The sequence below is a fragment of the Lagenorhynchus albirostris genome, chromosome 11 (assembly GCF_949774975.1).
Source record: "Lagenorhynchus albirostris chromosome 11, mLagAlb1.1, whole genome shotgun sequence".
Classification (NCBI taxonomy): Eukaryota; Metazoa; Chordata; class Mammalia; order Artiodactyla; family Delphinidae; genus Lagenorhynchus; species Lagenorhynchus albirostris.
The window spans coordinates 45,057,193-45,082,028 of NC_083105.1; the positions used below are offsets into that span (position 1 = coordinate 45,057,193).

Here is a 24,836-nt window from a genome sequence, read left to right on the forward strand (position 1 = left end):
AGGAAGAACAAAACAAAACATAGATCCTATCTGAAATAAAATTTTGTTTAGAAATTTGAAAGAAAATCTTAGGGATTCTAAGAGCACATGTTTCAAAAGACTTCAGAATTTTGTAATATCACTCATTAAAACTGTATGCTACACCCACTGATAACAATATCAACTATTCTATCTACTTTCTGAATCACTGATTATAAGGCCAATAAAGCTATAGAGCAGGCAGGTACTTTAGTGAAATAAGCCCATCTCCAGAGACAAGAACCTGCGGTTCAAATGCTAATACTTTTGACCAGGTAAGCATTTTATTTTTGTCAATGAGTGATAACGTTTATGTGGATGCTGATTAACAACACTCCTGAGAAGGAAAATGGATCGGGGAGGAGGAGGGAAGAACAAAAAACGGTTGTGATATTAATATTTCCAAACAGGTTTTCTGAGAAGAAAAAATAGCTTCAGCTTTTCTAATGGGTATATATATACCCTTTCTAACTTCCTGGAACATCACAGTTCACTCCCTGTAAAAGCAGCAGCTTCATGCAAATTAGGATAACAAAATTCATTCATGTACTCATTCAACAAATAATTATTGAACCTACTCACTTTGTAAAAGAAAGAAATGTAAACATATTCATGGTGAACACAATCTCCATCGTTGCAGTTTTCCTCCTCTCTTGTTTTTATTCTATTTACTGTAACTGTGTACTCAAAATATGACTGAACAAAAATAATCTAATGGATGACTAATACATTCAGGGCTGACATGTGAGAATTAGGAAACAGAAACTAATCAATGAGTGTCTTCTTAGTGTAAAATATCGTATAGTTCTGGGAGTCATCAAGACCTAGCTTGAAATCCCAACTCCTTTTCTTACTGGCTGTCTGAGTAAATGAAAGACGCCCAGGTCTCAATTCCCTTATGTGGAAAATGTTCTAACGGTACCTACCCACAGAGCAGTTGTGAGATTAAACAAGATGTTGGCAAGCACCCCTCCATAGTGCTTATTCAACAAATTAGCTACTTGAGTTATCTTTCGGAATCTTAAACTCACATAATGCCTTTCTTAATTCCTATGAGCACTTTTTGGCAAGACTTAAAAACACTGAATTTTATTTTACCTCTTCAGAAGAAACTGTTTTCTGTGCTCATCTTCTCTAAAAATATAACCCTTAGAATTTTCCATGTTTCTGGATGTCTCAAATAAATGCATGAAGAAGAAATTCCACCTTCAAGGAGCCCTTACAATAAAATAACCAAGGAAATTCTTACCTAGTTTCGGCAAGGAATAGGGCACTTGGAAGTAGTCTTCATAAAATTCTATTAATCTCTTTGTTATGTGGAGAGCGTAGTCCCCGGATCCTCTTCTGATAGCATCAGGTCTTGCATATAAGCGTACCTAATTAAAAATATATAGAAAAGTTACTTTAGCCTTTTGATCCTCCAATTTTATCTTCCCTGCATATATGAGCCTATACAAATCACTCTGAATACTACGAATATTAAGCAGCATTCTTGTTCTTATATCAAAGCATGCTGTGGCTGAAAGAACCAAACTTAAACAATTAAAGTAACCAAGTCGAGCAAGTCACAGTTTCCCAGCTTTACAAGTTGACATAGAGAAGATTTATATTGCATCAAAATAAATATTCAAAGTTATCACTTACATGTGCTTGCTAGAGATAGGAAGGTACGGTGGATTAGTATAACGGTTTCCTGACTATGCTGAAAGCAGGCGGGATATGGTGGCTTGGCAGGAGAGAAAATCCATGGTTTGTTAAAGTAACACTGCAGCAAGCTTTGGAAGTATTACCAGGCTGAACAAAAAAAAAAATTTACGCTTCTTCTTTTCTTTGGAAGCAACTATCCAACTGTCCTTATTCCCAATATGCAAAGTAGGATAGAAAACTTTTCATGTACATAAATGATTGCCATTTTGGAAGGCTGTCTGCAACGTTGCCGGCTTCAAAACCAGCTGAAGTAAGTCATATTTCTAACACAATCTGGATACTTAATATTGATTTTCAAATCAAGCGTTGTATATTATCTAGTCCTTGGCCAAAAAGGAGCCTGAGGCAAAGAACATAAAACTGAACAAAACTAACAACTGTGCAGAAAAGGTTAAAATGAGATTAGTTTTCTTAAAGCTTTCATAAAGCTATCTGGCATCTTTCTTTCCAAAGGCTAAATCTGTTTTTCACAGATGTGGTCCCTAATCCTCGTATCAATTCTGTGAATAAGAAATATGTATTTTGTGGAGCAGCGGAGAGCCCGGGAGGTGGGTTTTACTCTTGCTCTGCCACTAACCAAGCTGGGAGATATTGAACAAATTACTTAACCTCTTTGGGTCTCAAGTGTTCTCATTTATAAAATGAAGGTGTTAGCCACCAGCTGGTTGCTAAAGTGCTTTTCAGTTCTAAAACACATTACTTCCAATCCCATTTTACAGATAACGAGGTTGTGTTCTTTGCAAATCACTAAAAAAGTAAATGGTTTACTTGGGGTTTAGAAATGGATCTTTATATTCAACAGGAAGACAAAAGAGAGCTGTACCCAATCATATAAAAATGGATTATACAATTAACTCTTTATTATTCTTGCTTAAGGAAAGACAACAGAGATGTGTATAATCAAAAAGAGCAAGAAGTCAAGGAAAACACATTCTGACTTTGTTAGAAAGACCTGTAATTCAATAAGATGTTTACTAAATTCAATAACAATTATTTACTGAAATTGTGAAACGATTCCCATCTGACAACCAAATGAAATATCAAATGTAGTTCACAGTTGCCTACAGTTTTGGTTGGCAGGACTATAAAACCAAACACTGGCAGGAAACACCACCTGCAACAGCAGAAACTACCACTCTCAGAGAGACAGCGGTTAGGACCCCCTACCCCTGACGTCACCTGCTTATAAACATGCAATGTCTTAAGTTCCCAAAACACAGACCCTAAGGAAAGTATGAGTGTACAGGTGATTTATCAAGGAAGTGTTCTCAAGGAGAAACCTACAAGGGAGCAAGGAAAGCAATATAAGGTAGCATAAAAAGCCAAGCAAGGGTGTAATTTCAAGTGAAGTCCTGGCCTCGGCCTGATCCTACAGGGAGCTCTAGAGTGTAAATTGCACTGGTGAGTTTGTGCTGCCTTGAAGTAAGAGAGCTTCCATATTCCTGCATCTCAGTCATTGGATACTGGTTACCCAGGAGAAGGCATAAAATCCCAGGCACTTGTTCTTGAAGGATCTGGATGATGCATCTCCTGTGGTCCAAGGAGAGTCCTTGGGAGAAGAGGTCAGGTGTGAACTGTTAGAAGCGAAAGAGTGAGAGTTGGGTGATAAGCACACCAAACAGGAGAGGAGATCTGGTCTGTGCACCAATAGCATACACCGCAGACAAGAATCATTCATTCCTGCATTCACTCATTCAACGAGTATTTATTTGGCATCTGCTTTGCACCAGGGCCTGGACTAAGCATTTGTAAGTGATGAAGAAGACATGTTCTCTAACCACAGATGGTACAAAGCATTATTGGGAACAAAAAGTAATGAAAATATAATCCCCATTCTCAAAGAGCTTCCCATTAATAAAGGTAAATTAGATAATAATAACAGATAACGATGCATGCCATATGAATGGTAAGCCATGAGTGCCAAGCGGATACAGAACAGATAGTTTTCAGAAGGTTCAAGGTGAAGTAAATAGTAAATGCATGTTAAAACCATAACCAGGACCACTGCAAAATAATGCAGCAAAAGGTCACTGATTTTACTCAAAAGGAGCATCACTGATTTTAGTAGAAACACAGCCATTCCTGTCAATCAGCTCTACCTGTTAGTCAAGCTATCTGTAGGCCGAGACAAGAGAAGCACAGTTAAATCAATCTGGTTGTCAAGATTTGATGGAAATGATCCATCCAATCTGAGTGAGAAGATAAAACGTACAGAGTCTTCATTTACTCATTTAAACATTTATTACACGCCTGCTGTGTGCCAGGCATTGTATTAGAGAGTAGAAATAGAACAATAAAAATTTCTGCCAGAAAGTAAACAAAACATTTACTCTTACTGCTCTTAAGAAGCTCACAATATGTGGAGAAACAAACAAATAAATCAACAGCAAAATACAACGTGAGAAATGTAACTGCATTTTGCCTTCCCTCCCATTACAATGGACCCCTGTAATATAATGGAATGAACTCCCATTACAAAGGATTGAGCTCCTACCCACGGCCAAACCCTCCACATTCTACCCCTCCTGCCTTTTCGAAGACATTATTCTCAAAATTCTCCCCTTTATCTCCCGTATCACCAATTTATGCTTCCATACTGGATCCTTTTCATCAGCAAACACATACTCTGTATCGTTTCCTATGTTTAAGAAAAATCTTTGTTGACCACAGTTCCTCCAGCTATGGTTTCCAGCAACGGTCCTTGAAAGAGTTTCCTATATAGTTAGAATTAACATGTAAGTTAACATGCAAACTAGAATACTTTCAAAATAAACAGGAGCACTTAACACCCTGAGACAATAGGTATAAGTAGGGTGCTTGCCCATTTATACTCCCTGTTTCTGGTCTCTCTTGAAGTCACCACAACAAGGCTTTCATCCCCACTACTCCACCAAAACTGCTCTCATCAGCATCGCTTATGGCCCCAGGATGCCAAATCCAACCATCCAACCGTCAGCTCCCAGTCTTCAACATGCTTAACCTTTTGGCAGCATTTGACACAGGTGATCATTTCCCCTCTTTCAAACACTTTCTTCACTTGGCTTCTATCTGGTTGACCACTCCTTCTCAGCCTCCTGGCTGATTCATCCTCATCCCTCTCACTTCTTAATGTTGGAGGATGTCTAATTTTAATCCATAGACATCACTTCTTGGTCTACACTCAGTCCCTTAAAGACAATATTGAGTCCCATGGTTATAAATATTATTTGGATGTTGAAGACCTACCCCATAATTCCAGACTTCCAACTGACCACTGGACACCTCCACTTGGATATCTAATAAGCTTCTCAAAATTAACACATCTAAAATCCAAATACTCAATCTCTCTCTCTCTCTCTCTCTCTCTGTCTCTCTGTCTCACAAACACACACTCACACACATACACACCTGCTCCTCCTGAAGCCTTTCCATCCAGCTGCCCAAGCCCAATACCTCAAAACCATCCTTGTTTTCCCTCTTTCTCTCACACTCCCAGGTTCAACTGGTCATCAAATCCTTTTGGATCTACCTTAAAAATATACCCAGAATCCAATCACTTCTCACAACCCCACCACCACCATCCTGGTCCAAGCTTCCTTCATTTCTTGCCTGGATGAGTGCTCTAATTTCCTACTGATGCCTCATCCCCTACTCCATTCAGCCTCTTCTCTACAGAACAACAACAAAGTTCCAATTAAAATAAATATCAGGGACTTCCATGGTGGCGCAGTGGTTAAGAATCCACCTGCCAATGCAGGGGACACGGGTTTGAGCCTTGGCCCAGGAAGATCCCACATGCCGCAGAGCAACTAAGCCCGTGCGCCACAACTACAAAGCCTGTGCTCTAGAGCCCACAAGCCACAACTACTGAGCCCGCCCACCACAACTACCGAAGCCTGCACGCCTAGAGCCCGTGCTCCGCAACAAGAGAAGCCACCACAACGAAGAGTAGCCCCCGCTCACCACAACTAGAGAAAGCCCGCACGCAGCAACGAAGACCCAAGGTAGCAAAAAATAAATAAATATCAAATCATACCACTCTTCTTTTTGTCCTCTAGTGGCTTCCCATGTCATTTAGAGTAAAAGTCCAAGTTTTTACAAGGGCTCCCAAATCCCTATAAAAACCTAATCCCCTTTACTTCTTGTCTCATTTCCTACCATTTTGCTCCATACTAACCTTATGCCAATTATACAGTAGCTTCCTTGGCATTCCTCAAACATGCCAGAGAGATTCTCTCATCAAGGCTTTGAGTTTTCCCCTAGATATCTCCACGGCTCATGCCCTCTCTTCCTTTAGATATACTTTTCCAAATATCTTTGCTTTCTGAGCTGCCCTCCCTCCCACCCCAGGACTCTCTATTCTCCTTCCTTGCTTTATTGTTTCCCATATATTTATCACCATTTAACAAAAGATATGCTTTACTTATTCATTTTGCTTCTGACGGCCTTTTTCCTAAGAATGTAAGTTGCATGAGGGCAAAGATTTTTATCTATTAGTTCTAACCATACAAAAGTGTCATTGTGCTAAGGCAACAATGTTAACCAAATGATAAGTGATTTTAAAGGCAACATTAAATAGTAGGACTTAATTATAATACTGGTGGTAATTCATGGGGGGATATTAAGCTAGAAAATGATAAAGTTACTTTTGCATGTTAGAAAGATTACGTCAGTGACCTATACCAGGTGAACTGAGATATAGGGGGACGCTTGTGAAGACGTCCAAGAGAAATAAAATTAGAAAAGTGAAGAGATACATAGTGATAGGTAAGACTGGATACGTAAAGAGAAACCTCAAACCAAATTAAAGAAGGGCCTGTAAACCAAATGGTAGAATACTAATTCACTCCTATAGTCATAGGCAAGTCACAGATTTTAAGCCACAGAATGATATAATCAGAATTAAGTTTTAATTGATGATGCTAGCTGCAGTATAGATGATAGATGAGGAGAGACTAGGATCAAACAAAGGAAATACGTTAGACTATTGTAGTGAAAGTTGACGGTGGTTTGGACAGGAGAGATGGCAGGAGGGATGCAGAGAAATGGAAAGATTTATTCAATTGGTCCTAACATTCTATTGAACAAGTCCTTTAGTTACCAAATAAAGCCAATTGTAGTCACATTCTTAGTAATGAACAATCATTCACCTTATCTGTACCTGTCTCACTCCAGTGCCCAGCTGGAACAAGCGAGACCAGCTGAAGGATGGGGTTGGGGGTGGGGGAAGTCCAAAATATTTCACAAACTGGATAATTCCTTTGTTGTTAGTCAAGAGTTGGCTGTGCAATAATTCATTTTATACTGTGAAAAAAAATCACAGTTGTTTTCTTCTTTTAGAGCAACTAGTTCTACTTAATCTTAACATAGAAACTAAATCTTCAAAAAGAGTTATCACTCAAAAGCAATGAAATATAATTTTATTACACCTGCTCACTTGCTCATCTGACATTCCATAATAAGAGCCCAGCTCTGAAAATGTAAATTGCTAACCAGGCTTTATCTCTCCCTCTGCGTAGCTTCTTCCTACAACCAATATAAACCAAACTGCACATTAAGGTCCAGGAGAAAGGACATTATACTAGGAACTGGTACACAGGGATGTGAGACTCAGCTTTCTCAGTAACGACTGTCAACTTGGGAAAGTCTGTAAACTTCTCTGGCTCTCAGTTCAGAGTTCCTTCCAGGGGTAATAGTTTACAGACTATATATCATATCAACCCTGAGAGGCTGGTGCATCATACTAATTTGCCTAAATTGTTCTCATCTAGTCACTAATTATTTTGAAAAGAAAATAATGAAAAGGTTTTGTTTTTAATCTTCACTCAGTTTAACTCCTTGACATTTTTTGCTTCCCTTGAAAATACATACCAACTACTCAGCCGTTATTCTCCATCCTTTAATCGAGTGTTCCTCTTTTTATTTCCCTGAACTGTCCATGAACTTGGTACTGATCAGACAGACATAACTATAGTAGTCAGCCAATATGAAATAGAAGAAGCTGGCCTTGGAAAACATGATCTTATGGCCCCACTACTGTGGGAATACACAGCAGCAATGAGCTAAGGTTTAGGAGCTACATATTTTTGATCCCATAGAAAACTTAAATGCCCAAAATAGGTATTCCTAGGGGGCTTCTGTTTGACCCAGTGACCTTTACTCTTTAGTTTCATGGACCCTCTATATTTAAAGTATGTTTGTTTTATCTTTTTATAGGATTTTAAGTCCAGTCGATCCTTGAACAACATGGGTTTGAACTGCACAGATCCACTTATATACGAAATTTTTCAATAAGTACATTGGAAAATTTTTTGGAGATTGCAACAATTTGAAAAATAACATGAACCGCGTAGTCTAGAAATATCAAAAAACTTTTAAAAAGGTGAGACATGTCATGAATGCATAAAATATATGCAGATATGCATATAACATACCAAATATGTGTTAATTGACTGTTACCAGTAAGGCTTCTGGGTCAACAGTAGGCTCTTAGTAGTTAAGTTCTGGGGAGTCCAAAGTTATACATGGATTCTCAACTGTGCAAGGGGTCGGTTCCCCTAACCCCCTTATTGTTCAAGGGTCAACTGTGTTTTGATCATAGAAGGGGGAAAATACTAAAGGCAGACACCATCACCCCATTGGTCATCTCACTTTCTCACAGTAACAGGGATGGCAATTAAGTTTCAACTTATTCTGACAACTGAGAGTGGCTTTTTTTTTTTTTTTTTTTTTTGCGGTACGCGGGCCTCTCACTGTTGTGGCCTCTCCCGTTGCGGAGCACAGGCCCCGGACGCGCAGGCTCAGCGGCCATGGCTCACGGGCCCAGCCGCTCTGCGGCATGTGCGATCTTCCCGGTCCGGGGTACGAACCCGTGTCCCCTGCATTGGCAGGCGGACTCCCAACCACTGCGCCACCAGGGAAGCCACTGAGAGTGGCTTCTTAGAGGACATGTCAGGAGAAAACTTGAGACCACATCTGCACTTGTCAGGAGAAAGCGCCATGATCTGTGAAATGCCATCTGCACTGCTAGGGGTAGGAGAGGTGGCACTGATGTCAGATATATGCCATTATTAGGACAGAATATTCTTTGGAAAGGAGTCATAATGGTAGGAAACTTTAGATAAGTTCAAACTGACTGTCTCTGATAGCTGTGCAACTCAGAATTAGAACATCAAAGACAGTTAAATGACATCATCAATGGGATATTTAGTTAGCTACTATTTAATGAGCATATATTAATGGTCATGTGCTGACTGTCCAAAGGTAAGCAAAAGAGACATGGTCTCTTCTCTCAAGAAGCTTGCAGTCCAGTGGGGAGATACAGCAACTAAGTCTAATCATTGAGAAAATCAATGTGGACCAAATTTACAATGGCTCTTCAAAGAAGTTCTCTCCATAGAGATGGTGATTCATCAGAACAGGGACAGAGAAGCATGGAAGTGAAGAGAAGCAAACAACTATTCAAGTTCTTATGTATAATGTTGTACTTTCATCGTATTAAAGATTTCAAAGGAAAAGTAAAAATATATATACAATTGTAATATAATGCAAATAAGTAAACACATGCAGTTGTCAGAAATATTATAAAATTTTACACTAAATAATTCTGGAGACTTTCTTCTAATAATTTAAAATACTTCACAGATTTTCTTATTTATCTTTACAAAATACCTGTAGAATCAGTATGGTGTTCAGCAGTGAATTCTGATTTTGTAGATGAAGGATCTGAAAAGAAGTTTTTCTATAGTCACTGAGCCATTTTAAAGGACAGTGAAACTAAATTTCTCTAGTATCTTTCTTCTAGACTGTTTTAATTATTTGTTGTGTTAAAAATGAATTGTGGTAGTTGCTATACAATTATGTGAAACAGTGTGTAGTTACACCATACAGCAAAGGGAAAAATAAATTTTATAGCACTAGCACACCTGTTAAATAAAGACTTGAATAACATTTGCTCTGATTTGACGTTTGTAGTTTGGTATGTTAAGTTAAATAAACCTTCTGCCTTGCCAGAGTTATTCTCTGAGAAAAGTTCATACTGAAAGAGTACATTAAGAACTTTGGAAGACACAGAAATTATTTCATGCCTTTCAAATTTCACTCTAATAACAATAACAAATTTGCTTTTCCTTTCACCTAACTGAAAAAAATCAGTCCCTTTCTTTAATAACTGCAAAACAATGATGTGTTGTCACTAAACTCTCCACCATTACAGCTGAATTCATTCGCCTATGTGAATATAATTTGATTTGGGGGTTCTTCATACAAATCAATAAAACAAAACAAGACAGGCAGAAGGGAGCAGGTGCTTTTGACACTATGTAGAAGAAAAATACATCGATACAAAGAGGGAAGGATGTTGTAAACAAGAAGCTAAAAGCCCAAGAGTATTCGTCTTCTCTAAAATTCGGAAGATACCAGGTTTTTTGCAAAGAAAAAGGAAAATAAATACACACAAAACTCTGACAGAAACAAGGAGCCAGAACCCAGATGCACAAGCCAATAAACATAAGGAGGAGGCTGCAAGGGGGATGGGGAAGGAGCTGGCGTGACTGGAGCAGGTGGTACAAGGGCAGGAGACAGACCTTGCCCCCCAAAGATTGTTCTAATCCTTAGAACCTGTGAATGTTATCAAAGGGACTTTGATTGTGATTAAATTAAGAATTTTGACATGAGGAGATTATCCTGGATTATTCAGGTGGGCCCTAAATGTCATCACAAATGTCCTACTAAGAGGGAGGCAGAAGGAGTTTTGACTACAGAAAAGGAGAATGCAATAGGATGACAGAAGCAGAGAGAAATGTGAAGATGCAAAGAAGGAGAAAGAGCTGATAAATCACTAAATGCAAGACATGCAGCTCTAGGAGCTGGAAAGGCAAGGACCAGATCCTCCTCTAGAGCCTCCAGAGGGAACCAGCTTTGCCAACACCCTGATTTCAACCCTGTTAAAACTCATTTTAGATTTCTAACCTCTGGAATAGGAAGAGAATAAACTTGTATGGCATTAAGTCACTGAGTTTCTGGTAATTTATTACAGCAGCAATAGGAAGCTAGTATAACTTCTTTTAATCTTCATGCCAGTGAACACACTGATTTGTGTTAGATTTTCAGCTTCATATAAGAGCATATTTTGTACTTCTCTGTGTGTCACTCTTTCTGTTGTAGACATAATTATTTACAGCTTTCAATCTGCTAATGTTGGCACACCTGATTTACTTACATATATTATTACCAAGCACATAACACATTATTGCATGTAATTGATACACACACACAAAAGTGAAATGATTGAGTAAAAGAATCATCTACAGCAATAATTTTCTAAGTGTTGTCTCATTATGCTTTGCAGCAGAATCACCTGGAGTAAGTGTTTAAAATTCAGATTCCTGGGTCAATACATTGCAGAAATTCTGAATCACCTCTCTCCATGGGGCCCTAAAATCTTCATTTTAACAAACTTACCAATTGCATTACATATACACTAAAATTGAAGAACTACTGGCCTAGAGTCACCTAAGAACCTTTAGTTCATTCAGCCCCACAGCAAGCAAGCCTCAAGACTGGAAAGAAATATTTAGCAAAAGACTAACACATAGGAAAACATATATATCCTTATTCCTTAAATCTCTTTCAACATCAAAGTCTTCAATGAAGATACATTCAACATGACTGTTATTATTTTTAACTCGAAAAACTAATCTTTCTTTCCCCTGCACAATAAACTATAAACAACGGATGAGTCAGATCCAGTGTTTGGAAACCAGTAAAAGTTGTTTAATACTGTCACACCCCATAGATAAAACGGTAGCATTTAATCCCTCTCTGAGATAGAGTACATCTTTTGTAGTAAACTGAACTGCAGGTTTGTTTGGTTTTTTTTAGTGAGATAAAATAAATGTAGAGAATTTCCTTATTAAGCCATCCATTTTATGCCTGGTCAAATTTCTTCAGCAAGACTGACACCCAAGAACATCTACTTGTAAATACAGGAGCTCAGGGCTCAGTTGGATTCAGTTTCAATTTGTTTTGTCCCATCTGTCCTTTTACTCCCTGCTTTCCAGCAACCTGTTGACCTTACTTTTATGTATGCCACCTTCTCCTCCAACTCAGCACCATCCAGTTCAAACACAGCATCCCTCCTGCACCAACCCTCTCTTGTGGATCTTTCAATGATGCAGGCAGCCTTCCACTACCTAGGGGTCAGAACTCAGAATTCCTTTGTCCATTCACTCATTTAATAAATATTTATTGAGAGTCTACTCTGTACCAGGTGCTCTTCTAGAAAGTAAACCAAACAAATAAAAATCCCTACCATGGAAGTTTATATTCTGGTAGGAAAGATGGATAAATACAAACAATACAAATAAATGCTACAAATAATACACTATAAATAGCAAACAATACAAATAAATACAAATAATATATAGCATGTTAAATAGTAATAAGTGTTCAACATTAAAGTAAATCGGAAGGAGTTAGAAAATGTCAAAGGCCACGGAAAGCCTCACTGAGAAGGTGGTATTTGAGTAAAAATATAAAATAAGTAAGGATGTGAGCAACGTGGATACAGATTCCAGGAAGAGCTACTTATGAGTGTCCTGAAAACTTTCATTTCAGTCCTCAAGCCTCCCCATTCAACTCTTTCTTTAAAGAAACTACAAAATATTCCAATCATAGAGAAATCATATAGAAAAGTACAGTACAAAAGTGCAGTATTCTTATACCCCTAACAGATTTAAATAATGTTGATATTTTTCCCCATTTGCTTCAGATATTTTTTAACCATGTAAGACATTACAATTCCATTGAGGCAATACACCCCCTTCTTACCACGCCCCTCCCTCCCACTCTAGAATTAACCATGGCCATGAAGTACAGGCTTCAGGAGACTTTCAATTCATGTTATAATTGTCCTTCGTTTTAATGGGCATTACCAATTTCTCTTCAAAGGAGCTATACCAATTTACATCCCACCAGCAATGTATGACAGTCCCTGCTTCCCCACATCCTCAAAAATTTTGAAATGTATGTTCATCAATGGTCATAAAATGGTGTCTGGTTGTTAGTTGTAATTTGCATCATCCTAGTAATGCAGGTGTTAAGCACCATTTCAAATGTATATTGGCTTATATGTTCCTGTTCTGCAAACTGCCCTGTTCCTTTGCCTAGTCTTCCATTGGATCATTTACCTATTTTCTCATGGTTCATAGTAGTCCTTTGTATATTCTGGACAGTAGTCATTTGCCTGTGTATGATTTACAAAAATCTTCTCCTAGTCTGTGCTAGTCTTGTACATTATGTCCCTGATCAAATAAAAAGTTTTACTTTTAATGCAGTCAAATAACAAATGTTCCCTTTAGGGTTTCTGCTTTCTGGGTCTCTTTAAAGAAATCTTTCATTGCCCTCAAGGTCAAAAAATATTTTTTCCTATATTTCCTTCTAAGATTTTTAAACTTTTGCTTTTCAAAGTCAGAGTTTTAACCCATGCAGAATGCATTTATGTGAATAATGGGAAATAGTGATCTCATTTTATTTTTTTCTATGTGGATGATCAATTGTCTCAGTACTATTTATTGAAGAGTCCTGCCTTCCCAACTGATTTATAATGCCTCTCTCCATATACGAAGTTCTCATACAAACTTAGATCGCCATTGTTTTCTGTTGGTCAGTATGTCTATCACTGTGCCAACAGCACCTTCTGGAATCACTAAAACTAAATAATAAATTGTGGACTTCCCTGGTGGCACAGTGGTTAAGAATCCGCCTGCCAATGCAGGGGACACGGGTTCGATCCCTGGTCCGGGAAGATCCCACACGCCGTGGAGTAACTAAGCCTGTGCACCACAACTACTGAGCCTGTGTCTACAGCTCACGAGCGACAACTACTGAAGCCCACGTGCCACAACTACTGAAGCCCACGTGCCACAACTACTGAAGCCCACGTGCCTAGAGCCTGTGCTCCACAAGAGAAGCCACCGCAATGAGAAGCCCGTGCACCGCAACAAAGAGTAGCCCCGCTCACCGCAACTAGAGAAAGCCTGCACGCAGCAACGAAGACCCAATGTAGCCAAAAAATAAATAATTTAATTTTCAAAAAAATAAATAAGTAATAAACTGTGAGGTCTAATAAGACCAGTACTTTTCCTTAATTCTTTTCAAAGCTTCCTTATTATTCTATATGAATTTTAGGATCATTTTCCACATTTACACAAAAAAAATCCTCTTGGGGACTTGGATAAATTGCACTAGATTTGCATGTTAATATGACACCTTCAAATGTTAGATCTTAACACCCATGTCCATGGAATATCTCTCGATTATTTCAGTCTTTATCCCATTTTTAAGTTTATCAATTTCCTTCATATAAGCCTTGCACATCTTCTATTAGATTTACTTCTAGATACCTTATGGTTTGTTGTTACTGTGAATGGGATTTGAAAAATCATATTTCTAATCTATTGTTTCTGAAATTAGCCACTTACTGATTTTAGTAAAATGACTTTGAAACTAGCCAACTGTCTGAAATAACTCTAATAGTTTTTCTGCTTTGTTTTGTGTTGACTGGTCTCAGTCAAGATTTCTAAAACAATGCCAAATTTTTTAAAAAAGCAGTGAAAGAAGGCATCCTTATCTTATTTGTCGCTTTATTTGGAATGCTTCTACTGTTTCACTACCAACTATAATTCTTGCTGCCAGATGAGGAAATTCCCTTCTATTCATTGTTTGCCAAGAATTATGTCACGAATAGTGTTGGATTTTTCTAATGCTTTCATCGTATCTATTCAGATGATATTTTTCTTCTTTTTTTCCTGTGTTCCATTAGGGTCGTGAATCATAATAATAAATTTTCTAGTGTTAACCGTTTGCTTTCCTGGGGCGAGGGTGGGGGCGGGGTAACCTACTTAGATGTGTTGGGAAGGTTTTCGTTTGTTTAAGATTTACCTTTTCCCAGAAAGTGTTTTAACTAAAACACACCTATAAAACTGTGTAACCTGGTGGTTTTGTGTGTGAGAGGACAGATTTTGATTAGTGATTCACTATATCTATGGTTATTGATAATTCATGTTTTTCTTAAAATTATGCATTTCATCTAAGTTTTAAAAGCATGAGAAAGAATTTCTCCATAATATTCTCTATTTTTGAAATCTCTCCATGTAGAGTTATTTCAATTCTGATAATATTTGTACTTTCTTTTTTCTCTTGATTAAAACTGTCAGAGGTATGTCTTATAGTCTTTTCAAAGAATTCTCTTATGGTTTCATTAAGCCTTCTATTATTTCTTAGTTTTTTATTTCACTGATTTTTAATCTAATCTTTATTATTTTCCTGCTTCTTTCATTATACTCTGTTATTTCTCTAAATGTTTCAATAAAATGATCAGCTGATGAATTTTAAATCATTCATGTTTTAATATGACCCTTAAGCCTCTTTATACTATATTCTTTAAGGCTCTAAATTCCTTCTAAGCATAGCTTTTACTTGCATCCATGAAATTTAATAAGCAGTGTTCTCATTTTTCATTAATTTCTAAATATTTCATAACTTCCTATTTGACCCATAAATTATTTAGAAATATGTCCTTAACTTCCTAATGTATGTGATTTCCGGGTTACTTTTCTTTATTATTCCTATCTAACATTATTGCCAAAAGCCTGGGCCATTTGACACTGATTCTTGGTATGTCTTCAGATTCTTTCTAGACCAGTAATTAACGAAGTTTGTAAGCAATGGATCTAGATGCTTGAAAACAATGTTTAACCACTAATTTTTAGGTAAATGGTTCTAAACATATTGAGATTAATATTGTTTTGTTTATATCTTCTAAATCTCTATTAGGTTTTTTGCTTTATGTTCCTGAGAAAGATATTAAAATCTCCCATAAGCCCATTGATTTGGTTGTCCATCTATAGTTCTGCCAATTTCTGCCTCGTATATCAATACTTTGAGTCAATATTATTAGGTGCATACGGGTTCATGTCTTCCAGGTGAAATCCTCTTATAATTTCAGCCTCAATAGTGTGAACACCTTAAAATATATTTCATCAAATATCACTGACTTTATCCTTCCTTTTACATTCAAAATTGTGGGCTTTATATTTAAGATGCATCTTCTGTCAAGCATAGAGTCATATTTTACTTCTTTATCCAATTTTTTGTTCAATTTATTTAAACTAAAACAAAACAAAAACAACTTTATTCATTCTATATTTTAATAGGTAAATTTAGTGTAGACAGATATATAGATATAGCTACAGATAGATTCCTATTCTGTTCTACTATTTTTCAATGTTTGCTATCCATCTTGCTTTTACTTTGCTTCTTTTTTCTCCTTTCCTGCTTTAAGTAGATCTATCATTTTTTCTCTGTTCCATTTTTATCCTTTTTGTCATTTCAAAATTGTATAAACTAATATTTCTATCTACTCTTTCAGTAGTTGCACTTAAATGTCAATGCGTGATGACTTTATACAGTCTAATGTTAATCTGTATCTCTACATGCCTTGAGAACAAGGACCTGAATACACTATACATTCAGTATAGTGTGGTTTTCAAGTGACCAGGTCTGGAGCTAGACTACCTGGATCTAGATCCTGGCTCTATCTCTTCCTAACATTTAATAGGTAAGTTACTAACCATCACTCTGCATCAGTCCCTTCATCAGAAAAATTAAATTAATGATAAAAATGCTAATTGTAAGTGCTTGAGAATTATGAGAATTAAATTAGTCACAATGTGGAAAGGGTTGAGAGAAGTAGCTAGTATATATGTTAGCTGTTATGGATTTTCACTTTCGTATTATACTATTGTTATAAGTCATTTTTTACATCATCAAAGTTAGTCATTATTATTATTTCACAGGTGATATTTATTTAAATTTACCAACAGGTTTACCAATCCTTGCTTCACCATTGCTTCTTTCTTTCTAGATTAAATTTTCTTCTCCCTTGGGTATATCCTATAGTCATTCTTTTCACAATGGTCTGTAAACAGAAAACTCTTCCAGTCCTTCTTTCTCTGGAAATGTCTGTATTTTGCCTTCACTCATAATTAACAATTTATCAGAATATGGAAGCCCAATTAGGACACGACTTTAACTTTCTCTCAACATTTTGGAAGTTTGTGTCACACTGTCTAGGGGACTCTGTTGTCACTGATGAGATGTCTACTTGTCATTCCTTTCTCAATAGGTGATCTTTCTTTTCTCTCTGGTTACTTTTTTTTAAACATGAATAGTTTTAAATTTTCAGAAAGAAAGTGATATATAATGTATAATGGAGTATAATGAACCAGTATAATGAACCCATATTATCATCTCCTAGATTCAACAATTATCAAGAATTTGCTTCATCTATCTTTTTCTTTTTTCACCTGAAGTATTTTAAAGGAAATCACAGGCATTATGTCATTTCACTCATACGATATACATCTCCAAAACTATGTTTTTTTAATTTAACCACGATATCATTATACATCTTACAAAATGGTCTCCAGCTGCCTTTACGGCTTTTTTCCTTGAGTTTGGTGTTTCATAGTTTTAGCGCAATGCTTCTGATGTGGCTTTGTTTTTCCTTATCCTGCTCAGGTCACTTTCGATCTCCCTTCCACTACAACACACTATCCCAAATCTAATCCATCAACCAAGCCCTTTTAATTTTACCTTTTTTAATAGACTTTTAATCCATCACTTCTCTCCATATCCACTGCCATCCAAGTCAAGTGATCCCATCTCTCTCCTGAACTATTGTTAATAACTTCAAAACTTCCATTCCATTCCTTCCCCTCTATATCCAATCTTCACAAGGTAGCCAGACAGTTCTTTTCAGAATACAAATTTGCTGACATAACCTCTGTCTTCAAACCTTCATTTTTCTGGGAGGAAAAGGGTCTAGGAGGTCCACATGGTCAGTCTCTAACCAGCTGTGCATAGACCGTTCACTTAATCTTGATATTGCCCTAACATGTACCCTCCACCACAGCCGTGACCACGTTCTAACTGACTTTTAAGACTCATGCATTTTCCCATCCCTTCTCTAGGGAAACCATCCTTGGAATCCAAATCTAGATCAAGGTTTGGTTTCGTCCTTTTTTATAAGTTAACAGAGAGAACACATGGCACAACTGCGATTCTGCGCCTTCAGTTTTTTGATGTGGTTATTTGATAAATGCCAGTCTCCCCGGGATAATAAGAGTTCCAAGAAAGCTCCTAACTGTATCCTCATGCTTAAAAGAGGAACTCACACAAAGCAGGAACTCAACTCAGCATCGGTCAAATGAATGAATGAATGAACGAATGCACGATTGTCCAGGCATTCCTCCTCTGTGCTTCCAATCCAATCTGCAAACTCCTATCATATAGTACTCATCATATTTGACATTATTAGTAGTTTTCCACTCAGTCTTCCCAAATATATTATGATCCCCTAAGGGGCAGGTAATGTGTTTGGTACACTTTTATATCTCCAGCAACTGGCCTGGTGCCTATATGTAACATGTATTTAACTATAAAGGAAGAAATGAGTAGAGGGACACTAATTTTGATTGGTTCTCAGGCACATGGAACTGAATAGATCATTCTTCTTAATTTATACATTCATTCTTCATTCCCATTTTACTTATCTGAGCACCTGTTATACCCCAGGTACTGACTTAGATTCAAGGGACAGACCAACAAAGCAGACTAGACTTTGGCCCACACTGAGCTTATGCCATGCCATGCTTTCATCAGTGACCTGTGAATGTTTCCTCTTCTGTTTTAGATTTGATTTTTTTGGATACACCTTTATTGGAGTATAATTGCTTCACAACGCTGTGTTTCTGCTGTATAACAAAGTGAATCAGCTGTATGTATATATATATCCCCATATCCCCTCCCTCTTGAGCCTCCTCCCACCCCCCCATCCCACCCCTCTAGGTCGTTGAAAAGCACCGAGCTGATCTCCCTGTGCTATGCAGCTGCTTCCCATCATCTATCTATTTATTTCACATTTGGTAGTGTATATATGTCCATGCTACTCTCACTTTGCCCCGGCTTCCCCCCCCCCTGCCCTGTGTCCTATTGCTTTCCCCTTTATTCCCTATTTCCAAGACCATTCCTCACTCCTTGGTAACTACTCTTATGCATTTTCTATCCACTCAACATACCTGTTTTTACATGTAAGTATATCCAGGAAAACACACAATATTATATGTATATTTATTTTTTTTATAAATGGTATTATGTTACAATCTCATTCTCTTTTTTTTAACTTTTACTGTTCGTTTATTCAACTAATTTTGAAATCTATCCATGTTTTAAAATATAAAATGTAGTTAATTTCTTCCAAGCATTCCATAGTATAATCCTATAAATATACCAAGGTATCCATTTCCCTAGAAAAGGACTCCCCTGGTACTTTCAACTCCTCACATCCCCAACCTCAATGCAATAAGCATCCTACTGTGTGTCTCCATATGCACTGACTTGATGGTTTCTCTCTGGAACATGTGCAAAAGTAGAACTGCCAGGATGTCAGGGTTAGCATACACAGTTTCCCTACGAACTACTGCTGCTCCCTAAAATGGCCACACCAGCTTAGACTCCAACAAATAGTGGAAGAGGGCTCCCCTCATTTTTCCATTCCCACCAGCGCTTGATATTATCTGATTTTCACATCTTTGAAGATCTGATTGTTGTAAGGTATTATTTGGTTATTACTTTAATACACATTTCTCTGACAACTAGTGAGCCTGAGTATCCATCTACGTATGAGAGATCTGAAGCCAGATTTCCACTTAGTATCCAAGTAGTTGTAAGTATATTATTAATTGTTCTGTGAATCAGTTGCTTCCTCTGTAAGGTAGGGATGATAATAATACTTCTATTATGAGGAATTAAATGGTTAAAAATTAAGCACCAAGAAAAAAATCTGATACAAAGAAGTGCTCAATAAATGTTGGCTATTTTTATAATTATTTATTATTATTTTCATTCATGTATCCTCTTCTGTAAATTGTCCATTTATGTCCTTTAATAATTTTTCTTCGATATTTCCTGTCTTCTGATTTACATGACTTTCTTGTATATTCTGAATATCAATCTCCTACAAATGTTTTTAAATGAATCAGTGAATGAGTGATCAGAGATTAAACATGCCTGTTTTGTCTTACAAACAGAGCTCCAACTGTTTGCTCTTCTGCTCACAGCCTTGCTGGGTCATTTTTGTTCACAAATATTGAATCTCAATGTATTTTAATATGGTCAATACATTTTAAATAAAATTTAATTTATATTCCATTTTTCTAAGTCAACAACAAACAAATCCACAATTGCAGGAGGAAACATCCTAGCTCCACTGTGAAAAAGTTAAACTATTCTATTTGTGGTTTTTATTGGGCAATTTATTAGAAAAGTAGAAAGATAGTACAAAGAGCTATAGAGTCTGTCAAATCTTCTCAGAGACAAGTACTTTGTTTCCATTTCAAACTCAGTATTAAACTAGAATAATCCTTAAAATGGGCTTGCAAAATAAGTTTCTGCAAGATTACCAAAGGAACTATTATCATTGTTAAAGGGGCCTTTTAAATAAAATTCTTAGTAATCATTTATAAAAACACACAGAAAATCTTAGAAAATCTCAAAATAGAGCAGCAATAAACACTTGATAAGAATTAGTGCTTAACGAAATCTATGTGGAGCATCCTAAAGTTTGTGACTCTTTTCGTAGCAACTCAAGACACACAAATCGAAAACTGCTCAGCTCATATTTACATAGGAAGACTATGATTACTGTATCTTATTTTTAAGCAGAGATGCAAAAGTATCAGTGAAGAAAAAGTAATTATCTCCATCTTGAAAGAGTGCAATTTATATAAAAATGAGGGGGTAGGGGAGGGATCACAGCTAAATAAGAAATGAAATCATGATCAGTCACCACCCATGCCACCTGGACGGCCTTCTAATACCTGATGCTGCTTTACTTTTTTTTTTTAATTCTTTTATTTTTAAAAAAAATAATTTATTAACTTACAGTTCTGTAAATCAGACGTGTCACTGGACTAAATCTGGGTGTCACCAGGGGCTGTGTTCCTTTCTGGAGGCTCTAGGGGAGAGTCTATTTCCTTGCCTTTTCCAGCTTTTTCTTTTTCTTTTTTTTTTGGCCGTGCAGTGCGGCATGTGGGATCCTAGTTCCCCGACCAGGGGGCAATCTCGTGCCTCCTGCAGTGGAAACCTAGAGTCACAACCACTGGACCGCCAGGGAAGTCCCCATTTTTTTATTTTTAATGGAAAGGTTAGGTGATGTAGATAAGAAGTCACCCATTGACCGACTTCTGTCTGTCACATCTTGGTGAACAGTAACCTGTTCTGATATGGATTAGTAATATTCTAAGTAAATAAAACAGACACAATTAAGAAAACGTTGGCCAAATCTCTTTCTTTCCTAACTAATTCCAAAGTGGATATGCAGATTCATTTAGTTTATGTCATGAACATCACTAGATGCTGGAGTTACAATTATGAGCAAAAACTCACAACATCCCTAGTGGTTATGACTCAGCAGGGGAGACAAATGTTAAGTTTAAAATTACACAAAAGTGGAATTATTCTGAAGGATAGGATCACGGTCAATGTTATTAGGAAAGTCTATAATAAAAGAATCTGACCTAGTCTGAAAGATCAGAGAAAGCTTCCCTGAGCCAACATCTGTAGGGAGAGAATGAGTTAAACTGGTGAAAGGAACAGCATGTTCAAAACTATGGTGTAAGAGATTGTAGTAAGTCCACATCTATGGCTGGGCTGGAGAGTATAAAGGAGACGCAAGATATAGGTGGGAGAAATGAGGGGCTTCCAGAAGGTGCCTGGCTATTTGGCTATCTTAGTTGTTTAATCTTTAAGTAAAATGGAAAGCTACTGATGGGCTTTAAGAAGGGAGGCTCCAATGTAGAGAATGAATCGGGGGAAACAACAAGAATGGAAACCAATTATAAAAAATGTTTCTATAGCCCAGGTGAGAGACAGAAGTATCTTGAAATGAGCTGCTAGTGATAGAGATGAAAAGAGGTGCCAGGACTCTAGAGATATTGACGAGGCAAAATCAATGAAGTCATATAGGAAAGGACAGATGCAACAAAAGCCTCTTTCATTATTTCTCTAAGACTTTCTAGGCATTGTACTGCTTTTTCTATTATGGCTGCCAGTTGGTCACGTCCCTGCAAGTTAAAAAGGAGCTACACTCTTGACACTGTTTGGACACCCAGGCAGAGTTTTTCATGCATCCATTAAAGAAATAGCTTTGGCCCCATTTACAGTAAAGAACAGTTTTAGCTGCAGATATTCTGTAATCTATACTTCCGTAACATGGCAGAACTTATTTTACAGACCAACCTGTGATCCTATTTAACCCTGTGGGACGTAAGTTATTTTCATTGCTGTTAACTTTGCTCGCTTCCTCAGTGTGTCTGATTATCATACATAGGATGCCTACTTCCCAGGGCTTCATTCCTTTCTCAGGATTTGTTCCAGTTCATGAAATATTTTATCTGAAAGCTTGTAGAAATTTCGAAAATTTTCTAACCTTCTCCTCTGGATCTGCTACTAGTTGAACAAGGTATGTATAACAGACACACAAACATGTTTAAAGATTACACAACAACTTTTCCTTCAAGTTCACAGTCAGTTGTATGCAAATGGCTAGTTCTACTTGGCTAGGTTCGGATTCTTTTATTATAGACTCTCATAGTGACATTGACCATGATCCTGCCCTTCAGAGTAATTCTACCTTTGCGTAATTCTAAAATTGTTTGTCTCCCTTGCTAAGCCATAACCACTAAGGATGCTATGAGCTTTTGCCATGTTCTCTCTCAATTGGACTAACAGTTTTATTTCTTAACATCCATTCACATATTCAGAAGATACATCCATTTTTAACTTTTAGAATATATCTGTCCTCCCATTTTTCTATCAAACCTCATTTCTCATTAGCAATTTCAGTAAGATAGTTTGGTACCTGCAGGTCAAAACCTAGCCAAGTAGAACTAGCCATAACAGCCATCCACTGGAATTCTGGGCACATACATCAGGACAGGCAGGCACTGGTTCAAAACATGGACTTTGGTATCAGTCTGATGCTCTGTGACTTACTAGATGTATGGCCTTAGGCTAGTTACTTAACCTACATAAGCCTCATTTTCCAATAAAAAAGAAGAGTATAACAAAATATGCTGTGTTCTATGTCATATGATATAGTATATAATACGTTGGGATATAATACATAAAATGCTTGGCACAGAGAAAAGTGTGGGAGCTATCATCACTATGACTGCTAGCATAATTGTTCTGTTTCCTGCTTTCTTCCAGCCATGGCCATCTACCAAAGAAGGACAGATGTTTAAGAAGTAAAGGTTGTGTCAAAGATTTCTCTCCTGGCATATGGAAAGATGCAAACTTGAGTAAGCCATATAGCAAATTAGCAATAAATTCATAGAATTGGGTAGGTTCATCAAGAATAGGTGGAGAGAGAAGATGTAAAATCATATCTGCCTGTCTCTTGTGTAGGTTAAATGAAGGAGTAAGTTGTTGTTCCAAAGAAAAAAGTACATGGAGTACGGAAAATGATTACTGTAGCTTTGTAGTATAGTCTGAAGTCAGGGAGCCTAATTCCTCCAGCTCCATTTTTCTTTCACAAGATTGCTTTGCTATTCGTGGTCTTTTGTGTTTCCATACAAATTGTGAAATTTTTTCTGCTAGTTCTGTGAAAAATGCCATTGGTAGTTTGATAGGAATTGCATTGAATCTGTAGATTGCTTTGGGTGGTATAGGCATTTTCACAATGTTGATTCTTCCAATCCGAGAACATGGTATATCTCTCCATCTGTTTGTATCATCTTTAATTTCTTTCATCAGTGTCTTCTAGTTTTCTGCATACAGGTCTTTTGTCTCCTTAGGTAGGTTTATTCCTAGGTATTTTATTCTTTTTGTTGCAGTGGTAAATGGGAGTGTTTCCTTAATTTCTCTTTCAGATTTTTCATCATTAGTGTATAGGAATGCAAGAGATTTCTGTGTATTATAGATGCATGAATCTATGGAATAGAATTCCAAGTCAAGAAATAAATGCTTATACTTATTGTAAATTAACCTTTGGCTAGAGTGCAAAGACAATTCAATGGGGAAATAATTATCTTTCCAACAAATGGTGCTGGGAAAACTGTATATCCATAAGCAAAAGGATGAAGTTGCAGCCTACTTCACACGCTATCCAAAAATTAACTTAAAATGGATCATAGATCTAAACGTGAGAGTTAAAACTATAAAACTCCTAGAAGAAAATGTGGGAGCAAATCTTCATGACTTTGGATTAGTCAATAGTTTTTAGGTATGGTCTCCAAATATAAAGGTCAAAAGAGAAAACGAATTGGGCTTCATCAAAATTAAAAACTTGTATGCTTTTACCTTCAAGAAAATGAAAGGACAACACATAGAATGAGAGAAAATATTTGCAAATCATATGTCTAAAGGGACTTGTAACCAGATATATAAAGAACTATTACAACTCAATTATAAAGACAAATCATCCAATTAAAAAATGAACGAAGTATTTGAATGACATTTTCCCCAAGGAGATATGCAAATGGCCAAATGCTCAACATCTTTTGCCATTATAGAAATGTAAATCAAAACATTAAGAAATGTCAAGCTACTACTTGACACCTATAAGAACAGCAATGATAAAAAAGACAGACAATAACAAGTGCTGAGAAAGAAGTGGAGTCATTGGAATCTTTGTACACTGTTCGTAGGAATGTAAAATAGTGCAGCCACTATGGGAAACAGTTGAGAATTCCTCAAAAGGTTAAGCATAGAGTTACCATATGACTCGACAGTTCCACTCCTAGGTACCCACCCATGAGAAATGAAAACATACTGCATACAAAACTTATACATGAATGTTCATAACAGCATTATTAATAGCAGCCAAAAAGTGTAAACAAACCAAATGTTCATTAAGTGATGAACGGATAAATAAAAGTGGTATACCCATACAATGGAATATTATTTGGCAATGAAAAGGAATGAAGTTTATGAATTACTAATACATGCTACAACATAGATGAGTCTCAAAAAGTGCTCAGTGAAAGAAGCCAGTCACAAAAGACCAT

At 36.9% G+C, this 24,836-nt stretch overlaps 1 protein-coding gene across 1 annotated transcript in view; it reads right to left on the reverse strand.

Moving 5' to 3' along the window:
- The window catches only part of TRHDE (thyrotropin releasing hormone degrading enzyme), a 415,986-nt gene that overhangs the window by 295,454 nt on the left and 95,696 nt on the right, over nucleotides 1–24,836 (reverse strand). Inside the window, exon 3 of the mRNA XM_060164833.1 lies at nucleotides 1,268–1,394. Within this exon, the coding sequence (XP_060020816.1) occupies nucleotides 1,268–1,394 (127 nt within the window). The remainder of the gene's footprint in view (nucleotides 1–1,267; nucleotides 1,395–24,836) is intronic.